Below are 15,860 nucleotides of genomic sequence, written 5' to 3' on the forward strand. Positions count from 1 at the left end.
AAGTATGGTTACAATCTCATCACATTTTACCTTAATTAAACAATTGGTTTAAAGGTAGTCAGTACTACAATAGTCACTATATACAATACTACAGTACATATGCATTTTCCCATTACATTCATATCGTGATCTTTTCACATAAACAGTAATGTAAACTATATTTTGGAAATGATAGTCATACTTGGGAAAAACACTTACTTTTACAGAAAGAACAAACATACAGAACCGTCGGGTCTTGGTAGAAGACTACACTTCGTTATAAGTAGAAAATATAGGATTTTATAGGAGATTCAAAAATGTACATCAAACACTTACAAACATTTACATCAAACATTTTCAAACACTTTCATCAAACTTATACAAAAAATGACACTAAAATACTTATGAACTCACCAGCTTTAATGCTGATCAACTCTTTCAAAATAACTTGTATTCTAAGGTCACCAGTAGACAAGTACATATGGCCAGGTTTTTGAGAAGATGGAGCACTTCCAAGACTCGTCTTTATTTTGATTATTCATTTTTGGTGTCTTATTACTATACACATAACACACTTGTATTGAATTATACTATTAATGCAATGGATGATGTTGTTTCTTGTTTACTATTATGCATTGTTATGATACTGTACATGACGTCCTCCGCCCCAGAACGTTTCCGCCGTTCCGGTTTTGGGGTGTGACAAAAAGATACTCTGATTTTCAAAATAAAGCATAAACAAATCAGTCTTTTCTAGCCGTGTAAATGGGAAAGTCACACCCAAAGTGGAATTCAAACTGATAATCAAACCTACATTCCGCTTCCCTCTCCCATTCTCTAAATCCCGATCTACCTTTCGTCACGACGCAACCCTTCTCGAGTTCATAATGTGCCTGATGATGAGAATCCTAATTCGATTAGGATATTTGGTGTTCAAATGTGTTCCTCAGCAAGGGATCTATCGAGTAATTATTTTGTTGTTTGTTGGGTGTGACTACAAAAGAGAAATATAATTTGCATTCTATACATCCGCTATGCTAGCTAGAACAATCTAATTTGCATTCTATACATACGCTAGAACAAGTTAATCAAAGGTTGCAAGTGTATCTGATCTTTAAACCGCTATGTATTATTTAGAAAAAACTGTAAAATTGGTCTCTGTGGTATTCAAAAAACTTTGGATATGATCCAAAAAGTTTTTAACTTGCATGGAAGGTCCAAAATCAAGAATTTTCTGTGATTTTAGTCCAAAAAATATTGAAATGACTATTTTGCCCTTCTCATTTCTTTTTTGTATTTTTTTTATTTATTTTAATACCTTATTAATTAAAAAACAAACAAAAGAAAAATAAAAAAAATATGTCGGGCCCACCCCACCCACAGGTTCTCTTTCTCTCTCTCATCCTTTCTTCTTTCACACACAAACAATACCGACCCACCACCGTCGACCATCACTCTCCGCCACCACCGTTTATGTTATCTTTACCTCTCTTTTATCTCTCATACATACACACCAAAGAAAACAAAAATACAAAAAAAAAACTTTAAATCCATAAATCAACATCAAGCCACATTCAAGAAAAAAAAAACTTTGGATCTAAAGTTGTGATGTGTTGCTAGTGGTGCTCATCGATTCTCAGGAAGTTGGAGATACAGCCACCATCCATCTTCCCACTTTTTTGCCGCCGTCATTGCTTGAAACCCTAAACCGTGGCGGATCTGAAACCCTCGTTTGCAAACCATCGCTTGAAACCCTAAACGCCGCCGCCATCCGAGAGTTGGAACAAAATCGCTGGAGAAGGAGAGAAAAGGGCGGCTCAACCATCGTCTTTTTCGAGTTGTAGATTGGAGAGATGGTTGTTTTAGAAATCAATTGTCGATCGAAATCCCAAATGGTTCCAGAAATCAATTCTTGATTGAAATCAGAGGAAGTAAGAAGTAGGGAAGCATAGTATGTGGGTGAATCACATAACGTCCTACGAGGGAGCTGATGAGGATGTTTCGATAAGGGTTGTGGTGGATAAGGGTGGTCGGAGGTGAAGTTCATCGGTGAAACCGGTGTTGTTGGGTGGAGTATTCAACCACACACTTGCAAATCGATTATGGAGAGTGTGTTCATCATCGATTGTGTTCGTATGTGGAGTGTACATGTGGATTCTTTCTGGAGAGAGAGAGAGAGAGAGAGAGAGAGAATCGGTAGGGGTGGGGTGGGCCCAATTCTTTCATTTTTAATTTTTATTTAATAAATTATTAAAGAAAATATAATAAAAATACAAAAAAATAAATAAAAGGGAAAAACAGTCTTTTCAAGTCCTCTAGGGACCAAATTCAAAGGAAATTCTTGATTTTGGACCTTCCATGCAAGTTGAAAACTTTTTAGACCCTATCCAAAGTTTTTTGAATACCATAGGGACCAATTTTACAGTTTTGTCTATTATTTAATTACATTAGATCTATTTGAACTTTTGAAGAGATTGATTTCCTGTATGAACCATACACAAGGTTAAGGGTGAATGGGACCTACATAATAGAAAAAACACAATTGATATAACAAGAAGAGCATAAAGGTAATTTTGTATTAGTTTAAGACAAAACTGCAAATTTGGTCTTTGTGGTTTGCAAAAATCTTTGGATGGGATCCAAAAAGTTTCTAGCTTGCACAGAAGGTCCAAAATCAAGTTTTTTCTAGGTTTTTAGTCCAAAAAACTTGAAAAGACGATTATACCTTTATTTATTTACTTTTACATTTTTTTTACATTTTATGAACATTTTAATAATAATAATAATAAGAAAATGGGTAAAACTCTATCTCTCTTATGTCTCTTTCTCCCTCCCTCTTTCACAGTGTATTTTTATCAGAGAACTTTGCATCCTCTCTGTACCTTCAAAAATCATCTCCTCAAGAACACACACTCACAAAACTCTACACACACACAAAGAAAATTAAACACACACACATAGCGAAAAAAATCCAGTTTTGCTAAACCGTATATATGATTTCTCCAGCTCCGACGATTAAAGACCCATCGATGAATTCCCCTTCTTCGTTCTTCACGCCACTAAGTTGTGCTTCTCTGACTATTACTAGGGGTTCATCTCTAGATTCAAGACCCATTGACGAGTTCTCCAACTCCGGCGATAGCTCTAGACATCCATCGGTGGTGGAAGCTCCGACATGTAGCAGTGGTGGGATCACAAACAAAAATATGAAAACATGGAGCAATAGTGGAATCACTATTAAACCCTCTTTTCAATGATGTATCCTTCAAAATCTCGATACACCTGAGTCAATCCAAACCTCAATTTCTATGCAAACCGTCTTATTTGTAGTGAACTTATGGACCCCCCAAATGGAATATAGTTTAGACTGAACACAATCACAACAAATCGAGAAAAAATTGAAAACCCATATCTTCAAACGCTTAGAGAAGATGATTAGTTGAACCCCTCCGTGAAGCAATCTTACCATAATTTCTCAGAAACGATGATCTCAGTCATAATTTGTTTCCCCTTCTACATCACTCTCTTGTTGCTTTCAAAAGTTGTTGTAGTGTACTCAGTTGAATACACTTATTCTCGAAAGAAATTTGATTCATCCATGTTCTAAGTGATTTTACAAATGATCTGGAGATGAATTATGTGAACACATCAGGAATTATGTGGGTGGGGTTTTGCAGTTTTGATGATGGAATGCTATTTCCAAGTTGTAGATTAGTGTGTTGGAGAAGACGAATAGAGAGAGAGAGAGAGAGAGAGAGAGAGAGAGAGAGAGAGGGAGGGAGAAAGAGAGAGACAGAGAGAGAGAGAGAGAGACAGAGAGAGAGAGAACGTATGGGTGGGTAGGAGATAATATATTTCTTTTCTTTTTATTTTTAATGGTATTAGAATAATTGTAAAATAAATAAAATAAAAGGGTATAATCGTTTTTTAAAGTTTTTTGGACTAAAAACCCAGAAAAACCTTGATTTTGAACATTTTGTGAAAACTGGAAAAATTTTAAACTCCATCCAAAGATTTTTTACAAACCATAAGGACTAAATTTGCAATTTTATCTTAGTTTAACAACAAAATTGTAACGATGTTCCTTAGATATTTGACAAAGGCATATTTGAGGATTACACTAAAAACATGGAGTTGATTTAAAAACCATATAACCATAAGGACCAAATTTATAATTTACTCAAAAGATTATATACAAAACGTATATATACAACTTTTTTCTACGTATTATGAAAAACGTATAACCACAAATCCCTAAATCCCTAAAACCCTTCCTTCCTGCACCATCCCAAATTCCCCAGCTTTTTTGGTATTATTTTCTCCAAGGTTCGGATTTTCTCATCGATACAACTTCCAAAATCCGCCGTCAAGAAACAGGTATTCCTTCTTCCCTCTGTCGCTCTCGATCTTTCTGGGTTTCGATCACTGATCCCTTCGCTCGGAAAGAAAATAAGAAAAGAAAACTAGTTATGTTTTTTTATGTCCAACGGAATACCTGTGAAATTGCTTTAGATCTTGTTTCCAAAAAGTTGTAAATCAATATACATGCTAGATCCGAATGCAATATAACTGTTAGATTATATTTGGTAAGAACTTACAAGATTAGTTACAAACCATGAAAACGATAGAGTTGACTAAATTTTTTTTATGTGTTTTTGAGATATCTACGAACACAACTTAAACAAAACAGTTTACCAAGTTACAGAACTTGTGTATTCGTATAGTAGACTAATAAAGTAAGAGATTTCTTTTGTCTTTTGCATCAACAAAGTCATCTTTAATTCACACAATGTAGAACATAAACTGCGGATTGCAGTGCTGTATTTTGAAATGGACTTAGATATGCTTTAAAACCAACAATCTGAAAGATTATAATCCATATGAGGACTTTTACTTTTTTAGCGGATCAAACTTCAAAACCCACAATTGTTTTTTTTTGAATCTTTTCAAAAATGATACTGTTGTTTGACTTCTATTAGCTATCTAGTTGGACTTTAAACAATCTTTTGAATCTTTTCATATTATGCTTGCTTACAAGGAAGTGGTGACAAGTGATATGGACCTTTGGCATGTTTCTATTATCTTCCCATTAAGGCCATGTTTGGCACATTAGCTGAAAAGCTAGTTGGTAGCTGATAAACTAGCTTATGAATTAATAGTATTTGGTAGAAAGTAGCTAGATTGTATTGTAAAATGACTTAAATGGACATTTATATATATATATATATATATATATATATATATATATATATATATATATATATATATATATATATATATATAAAAGAAAAAAGAATAGATATAATTAAAGGCATATTTGGAATATTCTTGAAAAAGCCTCATAAGCTTATCAAAAGTTATCTCAAAGTAGTTTCTCAAAAGCTAGTTCATAAGCTAAAATAAGCTATTTTGTGGTTTTCAATTACAATAAGCTAGCTTATTTTTACCAAAGAGGGCTTAATAATATTTAAAAATATTATTGAGCAAATGACTACACAATTTTGGAAATGGAAGTAAAAAGTAAATGAAGGTAAATTTGTGAAAAGTTAGGAATTTTAAAGGGGAAATCTCATTCCCCTTTGTTAGGTCGTTCTTTTTGTGTTAAGTAAAAAAGAAACACCCTAATATAGTTTACCAAGACATATCTCTAATTTTCAGTTTTTTTCTCTACGATAATACAAAATGGGCCAAGATCAAAGCAAGTCCATTGATTCCCTCGAACCCAATCCAAAAAGGGAGGAATCAGAACCGGAATCAGGATCGGAATCGGAATTGGAATCATCTTCTCCCCCTTCAATGGAATCATTACTTGCGGAAGCCGCGGCATTTGGGAATGAGGATGAAAATTTGTCTATGGAAGCCAAAGCTCAAAAAGCACTAGAATGCCCTTGTATTCAAAACCTTAGGAGTGGGCCATGTGGGTCCCAATTTTCGGATGCCTTTTTATGTTTTTTGAAGAGCACGGCTGAAGAGAAAGGGTCGGATTGTGTGATTCCGTTTGTGGCATTACAAAGGTGTATTAAGACCAATCCGAATGCGTTTCCAAAAGACGTATTGGAAAATGATGAGGTGGAGAAAGAGAAGAAACCAGTGGAAGATTATAAAATTATCCCTCCGAGATGGTCGATGGAACCATCAAGGCCAAAAAATAAGCTTTAGTATGATGGAATTGGGAAAGGAACGGAATGGTTGATTCCATTCTTTGTTTTGCAGAATGGAATGGGTTATTCCATTGGAATAAAAAAGTAGTTGTTTGTTTTGGATGATGGAATGGAAAACGACCTTTCTTGAAGGAATTTTATTCCTGTACCCTTTTTTTTTCTTTTTTTTCATTCAGATGGAATCTGATGAGAAGTTGTAATTTAACTCGTATTGTTATTTATGATTTACGACTCAAATGTTCAAAAAGGAAATATATGATTCTAGTTGAATTGTAATTTTTTTGACTCTGTCATCGCCATAAAGTAACATGATTTGATATGTTTTTTAGTGATTATAGCAACAGAATTTCTTATTGGTTCTTTTTAAATCTTTTGACTTTAGTTTTAAATTTTGTGGGTGGACTCATTTATCACGACTATCATAATAAATGAATTGATACAAATTTATTTTTCTTGCTTTAGTTTCTTAAAAACGAAATAATATGAATATGTATGGATTCTTTGTAGCTGGGGTAGTGTTTTCATGTGTATTGATAGTGAAAATGTAATATTTTAATGTTTAGAATAAGACGATTAGGTGCAATAAGATGGGTGTATGAGATTGTGCTTGGATGTGTTTTTTATTCAATGAAGTTCTAGCAATTGGATAATCATACGTGTGTATTTGATAAATTTTGATTATTTTTTTCTTAAATAAGATGTCTTAACTTATAAAAGGTCATGCACTTCTTCTACCTCCCATCACCTCATCCTACTTCACAACACCACATTGAAATACCCCTCTACAAGATTTGGTCTAAAATCATTTGATATACTCATCATTAACACAAATGTGGTGGGCTGTTATGCCAGTATCATCTCATCATCATACTCCTACCACATCACTATATTCCTTTTGTTTTTTTGATTATTTAAATAAAGAAATAGTTTTTAATTAATTAAATAATTGAGAGGGACAAAGAGAGAAAGAAAATGATTAATTATGGTTATTTGTGGTGGTGACTACATTCCACCGCACCATAACCCACTACATTGCATCGTGTAGTCTTCACAAATATGGTGGGATGCCTCCTCATCACCGTGAATGGTTTGTGGTGTCAATTTCTAGAAGGTATAACTACGTAAGGGTGAATAGAATAGTTTCCTTCCAACTTTCTCATGAGTGTCACGTCAATTTTTCTTTTTTATTTCATCACATCTTACACTTATCCGTCAACCATGAAATGGTCTCCCACACATTCTTTAAAAAAAATATCATGGAAATAACCATTGTGAGGAAAGGGGAAAGAGGAGAGGGAAATATGTGTAGTGAGTGTTCATCACATTTATTTGATTTTCTCCCACACCACAAGCATGTGGACCCACACTATAGCTTCCACCGCACCTCCACTCCTATTTTGTCTATTTTAACATGTATGAAATTATTTTGACTAAAAAAGATAAATATGTAATCATTTTCTATGTATTTTTCAGTTTTTGTTGTAAGCCATATGAACCCATAGAATCAAATATAAAAAGTGTGTTTCCAACAAGATTTTGAGAGCTTTTAACTTAAACTAAATAATTTTTTTGCTTGGTAGTATGAGTTTAAAACTTTTAATTTTTCAAAAGAACTCGTAAGATCAAACGGTATACATGTCTTTTCCCCTACATTTTGCTGATTATGACAGAAAACTGTATTTAAGAACACCACATGTGGGAATAGATTTTCCTCTCTCTCTCTCATTAGCCAACAATTTTTTTTTTCGTTTTTATTAAATTATATATATTCTAAAAAATTATTAAAAATATATATTAAAATTTTTTGTGTTTCATTCCCTACAAAAAAGAATATAATATTTGTATAAAATATATTTTAAAAATAAAATAAAAAATAAGGTGAAATGAAAGATGACTATTTACTGGGATTTTGAAGAGTGAAATGATAGTGAAGGGAAAATGAGATGATGCTCAATAAAAAGTGAACGGTAGATAGATCCTTGAGCCTAATCAGAAAGCTTTTTAGAAATTTATCTTTTAGGTTCTATGTTTCAATTTAAATTTTTATTCATATTTATTTCTACTCAAATTTCCTATTATGTAGTTATATATGTAAAAAAAAAAAAACTACAACTATTTTTATCAAACACCTTTTTATTATTAAAATCTCTGCAACTTTTATTTTTTCCACACATACATATAGCCTAGTATTTTAAGCATATGAGCATATTATTACCATTTTATGTTATAATTATTAGATATTCATGAAATATCATATAAAAAAAAAATAAAAAAAAATAAAAAAAAATAAAATAAAAAACTTATGGTCATGTGTCAATGGAAGTAAGTTGCCATTTTTATTGTTTTGTAAAGATCAGCTTTATTATAGAGCTTGAAGTCATCATAAGTTTAATTGGTTTGTTGATAAATAATAAAGGTATAAAAAATATTTTAATAATTAATGAGTAGAATTTATTGGGTAAGTGAAAAAATAATAGTTAAAAAAAAAATAGTTTACAATTGATTACCTATAACATAAAATATAAAAGGGTGTTGCTAATAAGACACCCCTTACACACCCTACAATCATTTTTATAAAAAGTCAACCTATAATCAACTTCTTGTAATCATCTTTTTCGGAAAACAATGCAATTTCAACCAATAAAAATATTTCAAACATTAATTAGGATTGTCTAAATGGTAAAATAGGATGTCTTATTAGCCAACCCCAATATAAAATTTTTAACTAGTTAGAAAAAAACGGCTAGCAATGAAATCTTATGACCAATACACATGGTAAGGATAGGATTGGTAGGGTTTCTCTTTTCAATTTTAATACCTATTTATTAGACAGTAATATATTTATTAGAAAGTATTTTATCTATAGTTTTTAATTTCCTATAAATAAAATATATAATTTTCATATTTAATTGTTGTGATGTCTTTCAAACGGAAACCTAACCATCAACAACAAACCGTTTAATCAATGGGAAGTCTAGCTTAACTGCTTCGCTTATGTTTGGATCCAATGAGCGTGGTAGGTGGGTTGTGATATACAGAATTTAAAAAGGACACGTGTAAAACATGGATCAAACTTGTACAATTTACCACTACTAGTCTACTACTATATATATTGCATCCAGCCTGTTTGAGATTGCTCTGAATTCAAGGTTCTTATCAATTTGAATAAATTAGTTGCAGCAGATAACGTTGCAGTAATTACTAATTGCTAGGGTTTTCAAAGACCCTGTGGTAGGTGTGTACAAGAGATGCTCGTTTCTCTTTGATTCTTCCCTCAATCCAACCAAGATCGAACCAATGGAGTCAACATTGTCAGCGACTACAGCCACCGCTGTATTCGGTTTATCCAAAACCCTAAATCACTCTGTTACCGGTGCTCAAACGCTCAGAAGTCAGCTCGCACTTTTCCATATTCGACGGACTACAATTGCCACCAAAGCTGAGTTCCGGAGATCATCGAGTAAGTTTGCTTCTGCATACCCGTTGTTTGGCTTGAGGAATGGTGGCGGTGGAGTGCCTTTGTTGAGGTATCGTGTGGAGTGTGTTTCGAGCTCTGCTTCTGCTGGTTCTTTCTCCTCACTTTCCGGCGGTGGGGGGATTGGAGGAGGTGCGCATAGTGAAGGAGGAGGCGGCGGCGGAGGTGGTGATGGTGGGGAGGTTAAGGTGAATCCCATCGTTACCGATGCTTCTGGTGTTTCGTCTGATGTGATCATTCTAGATGTTTTTGTAAGCATTTATTATCCCTTTAGCATTCGTTTTGCTTACTGTTGTTGTTGATCATGATAATTGATAAGGCATCTTCTCTGTCAGGGTATGACCTGTGGAGGGTGTGCTGCAAGTGTAAAAAGGATTTTGGAGAGTCAAGTAAGTACTTTTACTGTTCTACATGCCTTTCATGTTCATGATTTGTTATTTGTGTGCTTAAAAATAATACTTCATATTTTCACAGCCATTGGTATCTTCTGCAAGTGTGAATCTTACAACAGAGACAGCAATTGTATGGCCTGTATCTGAAGCCAAGGATTCGCCCAACTGGCAAAAAGTCTTGGGAGAAGAACTTGCAAAACATTTGACAACTTGTGGATTTAAGTCTAACCTTAGAGGTCAGTATCTTCTTCACTGTAACTTTTAAATTCATTGTGGTATTACATATTTTGTATCCCTTCAGGAATTAGGAATTAGGAATTCGTTCAAAAGTATATGCAGAATTTTATGCTTACAATGATGTTTTATACCTTTCTTGCCTTTTCCCCCCTTATTTCTCTTTTGCTTGTTTTTGTTTTTCCCTTTTTTGTTTTTGGTCAAGTTTAAGGCTACAGGGATCCATTTGGGCTTGGTTGTCTTACAAGAATCTTTGCAGTGTCGTTAGAGTGATCACATTAGTTTCAGTGGAAAAAAAATGGATTTTTTTCATAGCTAGAACCATTACATTCAACCATTTTAACCCCAATTTTCAATTTAATTATATAGTTGAAATTTTTGACAAATGGTGGGTAACTGGCAGGTGAGGCTGAAACTGAAGGAGTGACATCTTAATAATGCAAAGGATTCTTGTAAGAGCAACTATTTTCCTCAGTGGTATGTCCTTGTCACCTAGACTTTTTAATATTTTCAATAAGTTTCCTTCATAAGAAAACTTCAAAAATCTATCTTTGAAAAGGTAGTTCAATTTCTGAGTCAATTTTAATTTAGTTTTTCTGTCCATAGGCGAGTCTTGTTTGCAAGGAGGAAAATCTACTGCAGGAGCACCCTTACATTTTGGATGGTTTACTTAGTCAGACTTCCTCATTTTTTTTTTTCCATTTTATGTAGTAGAAACTAGAAAATCTCACTTCTTCAAAAGTGTTATTACACATTTGTACCACATGTTGATCGTTGTTTAATTGGTCATCAAATTGTATCACTTTTTCTAGATTGAAATAAGATATACCAATTACCATTTGTCTCCTTGTGGTGCTACAAAATTTTGATGTTCTCATATATAATAAATCGTATCTTATCTTAGCATTGGTTTTGTTATATTCTTGTTTGGTAAATTGTTAGAGCATTAAATTGAAATGCTTGCTCCAAAATTACAGGAGTGCTCTGCTCAAAATCTAAGGAGTTCTCACTCTCCCTCCTTTTGTTTCATACTCTCATGAAATTCGCTTCTAATCCTTTAAAGTTAAATCCTAATTAGCATCATTTCTGCATTACATGTTTCTGATTCATATCTTTGACACTTACGTTGCGTTTTACTTCCATCAAGCAGACAATTGTATACCTTTTTGGTCTCAACCAAAGCTAAAAGTCTTGTGTAATATGTGGACGATTTTACCCTTGTTATCAATGGATGACTTGCAGTTGTCATTTAACTATCCTTTTTTGCCTACTATTTGCAGATTCCAAGAAAGAGAGTGCCTTCCAAGTATTTCAAAAAAAGGTGGAAGAAAAGCGTAAGCAATTAAAAGAAAGTGGTATGTTCTTAGATAGCACCCTCGTTATAATTTTTAATCATTTAGGAAATATTTAGATTGAATATTTTTGTTTTTACAGGTAGAGGACTTGCAGTATCTTGGGCTTTATGTGCTGTATGTCTGTTTGGACATGTCTCCCATTTCATTGGAGCCAAAGCTTGGTGGATCCATGCAATGCATTCCACTGGTTTCCACTTATCTTTATCTTTATTCACATTACTAGTTCCAGGACGCCAACTTATAATTGATGGTATGAAAAGTCTCATGAGGGGCAATCCAAACATGAACACATTAGTCGGTCTAGGGGCAATATCGTCATTTACCGTTAGCACATTCGCAGCTTTAATACCCAAACTGGTAATCACTATCACCTGTCAAAAAAAAAAAAAAATCAAGTCTTGACATTTCTTGAAAGCATGAATCTTGATTTATTTATTTTATAGGGTTGGAAAGTGTTCTTTGAAGAACCGATTATGCTGATAGCATTTGTTTTATTGGGAAGGAATCTTGAACAAAGAGCTAAGATTAAGGCTACTAGTGATATGACAGGGCTTCTCAGTGTTCTTCCACCAAAAGCTCGTCTTTTGGTGGAAGGTGGTGATGTTGAAAAGTCAACCTCAACAGTCGATGTTCCTTGTGACAGTCTTTCTGTTGGAGATAAAATTGTTGTGCTACCTGGAGTAAGTAAAAAAAGTTATTAATTTCTGTAATATAAAATACTTTAATTCATTTACAAAATGTTATGTTTATTATTATTATTATTCAGGATCGTGTTCCTGCTGATGGTATAGTGACAGCTGGCAGAAGCACAGTGGACGAGTCAAGTTTCACTGGGGAGCCACTCCCTGTGACTAAGCTTCCAGGGGTAATGATAGATGGTTTCATCCTCAAAGAATATATAATAAATTAATAATAATAATAGTGATTTTGATTTGATGTGTTTTTTTAGGCTGAAGTGTCAGCAGGAAGTATAAACCTTAATGGAGCACTAACAGTTGAAGTACAAAGGCCTGGAGGTGAGACATTCATGGGGGACATTGTTAGATTGGTGGAAGAAGCTCAGAGTAGAGAAGCTCCTGTTCAACGTCTTGCTGACAAGGTCATTTTCGTAATTTTCATTTCTTTTTATCATATTCATAAATAACAATCTCTATTAATAGGTTGCTGGACACTTTACTTATGGTGTAATGGCAATCTCTGCTGCAACATTTATGTTCTGGAGCACTTTTGGTGCGCGTATTTTACCAGCCACTCTTCACCATGGAAGTGCCATGTCATTAGCTTTGCAGCTCTCTTGTAGTGTTTTGGTATTTATTATTATCCTTCCTACTTTTTCACATTAATTTAAAAATAAAAATTTGCTTTGTTTTAATTCTATGATAATCATTTAATGGAAGTCCAACTCCAACTTAACTTGTCTTGTTTGTAACTGTATGCAGGTTGTTGCTTGTCCATGTGCTTTGGGTTTAGCAACACCAACTGCTGTGCTGGTAAACCCTTTTGACCAATATATTTCCTTTCTTTTTTTTTAAAAGACCAAAATACCCTCGATATTTATATATATTTTGTGTAGGTGGGAACTTCACTTGGTGCTACAAGAGGACTACTTTTACGTGGTGGAAGTATTTTAGAAAAATTCTCTCAAGTCAACACAATTGTTTTTGACAAAACAGGGACATTAACAATCGGTAAACCCGTTGTGACAAAAATACTCACAAAAACACCCCAAGAATATTCCGAATTACAGTTAAGTTCTAATCTTTTAGCTTCTGTGTCTAAGTTATAATTTTACAGTTAAGTTTAATATAAACAACTATAATGCAGGCTAAGTTCAACAGAAACATGGTCTGAAAATGATGTTCTGAAGTTAGCTGCTGCTGTTGAATCCAATACAATACATCCAATTGGAAAAGCTATCCGGGAAGCTGCTAGGGTTGCTAAATGTCCCAATGTAAAGGTACCTTATAAAAATTACTTTTTCGCCCTTACTGAAATCAAATCACTATTTTTTTTTTTTTAATAAATATGTTAATGGTATGCAGGCTGATGATGGAACATATATGGAGGAACCTGGTTCTGGTGCAGTAGCCTCAATTGGGAAGAAGATAGTTTCTGTTGGAACATTGGAATGGGTTAGAAGGTATAATAAGAAGAAAAAAAAAATGAAAATATTATGGTGTAAATAAAAGGAAGAAATGATGAAAGTGGGATATGCTATTTGTGACATGACAGGCATGGAGTTAATGAAAACCCGTTTGTGGAAACGGAAGAGTTCAAAAACCAATCAGTGGTGTATGTAGGAATAGATGGTGTTCTTGCAGGTCTTATTTATGTTGAAGATCAGATAAGAGAAGATGCTGCACATGTCGTTCAATCTTTGACTAGTCAAGGCATCAATGTATACTTACTTTCTGGTGATAAAAAAAGCTCAGCTCAATATGTTGCATCAGTAGTCGGAATCCCTAAAGAACAGGTAATAATACAACAATAATAATAACACAACAATTTTTAATCATTTTAAAAAAAAAATCATGATAATATTACTTCATGGATAGGTGTTGTATGGAGTTAAACCGGATGAGAAAAGTAAGTTTATAAGCCAACTCCAGAAGGACAGCCGGAATGTTGTTTCCATGGTTGGGGATGGAATCAATGATGCCGCCGCGTTGGCGGAATCACATGTCGGAGTTGCGATAGGTGGCGGTGTTGGGGCTGCGAGTGAGGTCGCCTCGATTGTGCTCATGGGTAACAAAATATCACAGGTAAAGGTTTTTTTTTTCACTTTTGTTGGTAAAAAACAGCATAGCATGGCAAGTGACGTAAATGCCCCTAAATATTGCAGTTGATTGATGCATTGGAGCTTAGTAGACAAACGATGAAGACTGTGAAGCAAAATCTTTGGTGGGCTTTTGGGTACAATATAGTAAGTTATAGTTTATTCATTGCAAAATCTCCCCCTCTTTTTTGTTTTTTATTTTTTCCCTGATACTCAAACTAAATACCCAGAATTATTTTTTGACTGTAAGAAAAGAGTAATTTACATTTTTGGTCCTTGACTAGAGCTGATTTTTCAAATTTGATCCCAAAAAGTATCCTTTTGCAATATTGGTCCTTATTTGAGGTTTTTGTAACGTTTTGTTTCATGTTCCAAGTAAAATGACTATATATATTTGGGACCAAAATTGCAAAAATCAGCTATCTCAGGGACCAAAAACATAAATTACTTGTTAAAAAAAGTATAATGGTTTATTTTTATCACTGCAAAAGATAAAATGTGAAAAGTAGTATGATGATTATGAACTTTTTTTTTAGGTTGGGATTCCAATTGCTGCGGGAACTTTGTTGCCATTGACAGGGGTGATGCTTACTCCCTCAATTGCTGGGGGCCTCATGGGTTTGAGCTCGATTGGTGTGATGACTAATTCATTGCTTCTTAGGTTAAGATTTAATTCACAATCACAACAAAAGAAAATTATTGGAGCTTCACCTTATGTGGTTCAACATGACATCGAAGCACCAAAACCAAAAACCCTCACGTAGATTTTTTTTTTCTTATTATTATTGTATACCGTTGATCGAATTAGTGTTTGGACCTTTGAATCATCATGTTCAAACATGTAATATGTCATACAAAACATTATGTGAGGCTACATTTGTTTGGACCTTTGGATCATCATGTTCCAAATGATGTCGTACAAAACACTATCTGAAGCTACATTTGTTAGCATATGAACTTTTTAGGGTTATTTTCGACGATGAAAGATGAAGAGGGGATTTAAGTGCTTCACAGAATCTCACCTTGTGCAAATATCATTAGAATCATGTTGGTATTATGCACATGTGTTGAAGCGTCGTCTCCTTGAGAATTGGCCAAAAATGCAATGTTTAAATGGGAAGAATGAGCCTTACATGGTGTCAATGACGGGAATGTGGGAATGAGTTTTCATTGTTATTCATCATATCTTAATGGTGGGTAAGTATTATGAAGTAGTTCACATGTCTCTCTTGTTACTAGACTTGAATAATTATGCATACAGGTGGCATTGTTAAGAAATGTCTTTTTGGTTTTGGAATTTGTAATTCAAAAGGATTAGGAAGGAGTGTAGGTTAAATATGAGTAGAGAAGTAGTCATTGTTGGGAAAATGATCGTAAAGATCCCTAACAATCCTTTAAATAACAATAAGAGAAAAATCACAAGAACAAAAAACATGTGGAAACTTTAAAATCAGAGAACAATCACGCCGTCGGAGAGGAGAGAGAAAC

General features: G+C 33.9%; 2 protein-coding genes across 2 annotated transcripts; both read left to right on the forward strand.

The window, feature by feature from the left end:
* Positions 1-4,216: 4,216 nt before the first annotated feature.
* On the forward strand, positions 4,217-6,416 carry MIA40 (Cox19-like CHCH family protein). The gene is made up of 2 exons (XM_078976473.1): positions 4,217-4,356; positions 5,638-6,416. The coding sequence occupies exon 2, from the start codon at positions 5,662-5,664 to the stop codon at positions 6,136-6,138; it is 477 nt and encodes a 158-aa protein (XP_078832599.1). The 5' UTR covers positions 4,217-4,356; positions 5,638-5,661; the 3' UTR covers positions 6,139-6,416.
* Positions 6,417-9,255: 2,839 nt separating this feature from the next.
* On the forward strand, positions 9,256-15,311 carry PAA1 (P-type ATP-ase 1). Its single transcript, XM_078972790.1, has 17 exons — positions 9,256-9,866; positions 9,951-10,004; positions 10,090-10,243; positions 11,522-11,596; positions 11,676-11,953; positions 12,040-12,276; positions 12,363-12,461; positions 12,546-12,695; positions 12,757-12,903; positions 13,036-13,086; positions 13,170-13,342; positions 13,421-13,553; positions 13,639-13,736; positions 13,829-14,069; positions 14,152-14,358; positions 14,439-14,519; positions 14,909-15,311. Exons 1-17 carry the CDS (start codon positions 9,438-9,440, stop codon positions 15,134-15,136), a joined length of 2,835 nt encoding a protein of 944 aa, XP_078828916.1. The 5' UTR covers positions 9,256-9,437; the 3' UTR covers positions 15,137-15,311.
* The last annotated feature ends 549 nt before the right edge of the window (positions 15,312-15,860 follow it).

Source organism: Lactuca saligna, chromosome 9 (assembly GCF_052625555.1).
Source record: "Lactuca saligna cultivar CGN05327 chromosome 9, ASM5262555v1, whole genome shotgun sequence".
Taxonomy (NCBI): domain Eukaryota; kingdom Viridiplantae; phylum Streptophyta; class Magnoliopsida; order Asterales; family Asteraceae; genus Lactuca; species Lactuca saligna.

Bases quoted from the DNA above. Each gene is read 5' to 3' on its own strand.
- PAA1 (XM_078972790.1), top strand. From the start codon at position 9,438: ATGGAGTCAACATTGTCAGCGACTACAGCCACCGCTGTATTCGGTTTA. The intron at 10,005-10,089 runs GTAAGTACTTTT...ATATTTTCACAG, and splicing joins AAAGGATTTTGGAGAGTCAA to CCATTGGTATCTTCTGCAAG. The intron at 14,520-14,908 runs GTAAGTTATAGT...CTTTTTTTTTAG, and splicing joins GGGCTTTTGGGTACAATATA to GTTGGGATTCCAATTGCTGC.
- MIA40 (XM_078976473.1), top strand. From the start codon at position 5,662: ATGGGCCAAGATCAAAGCAAGTCCATTGATTCCCTCGAACCCAATCCA.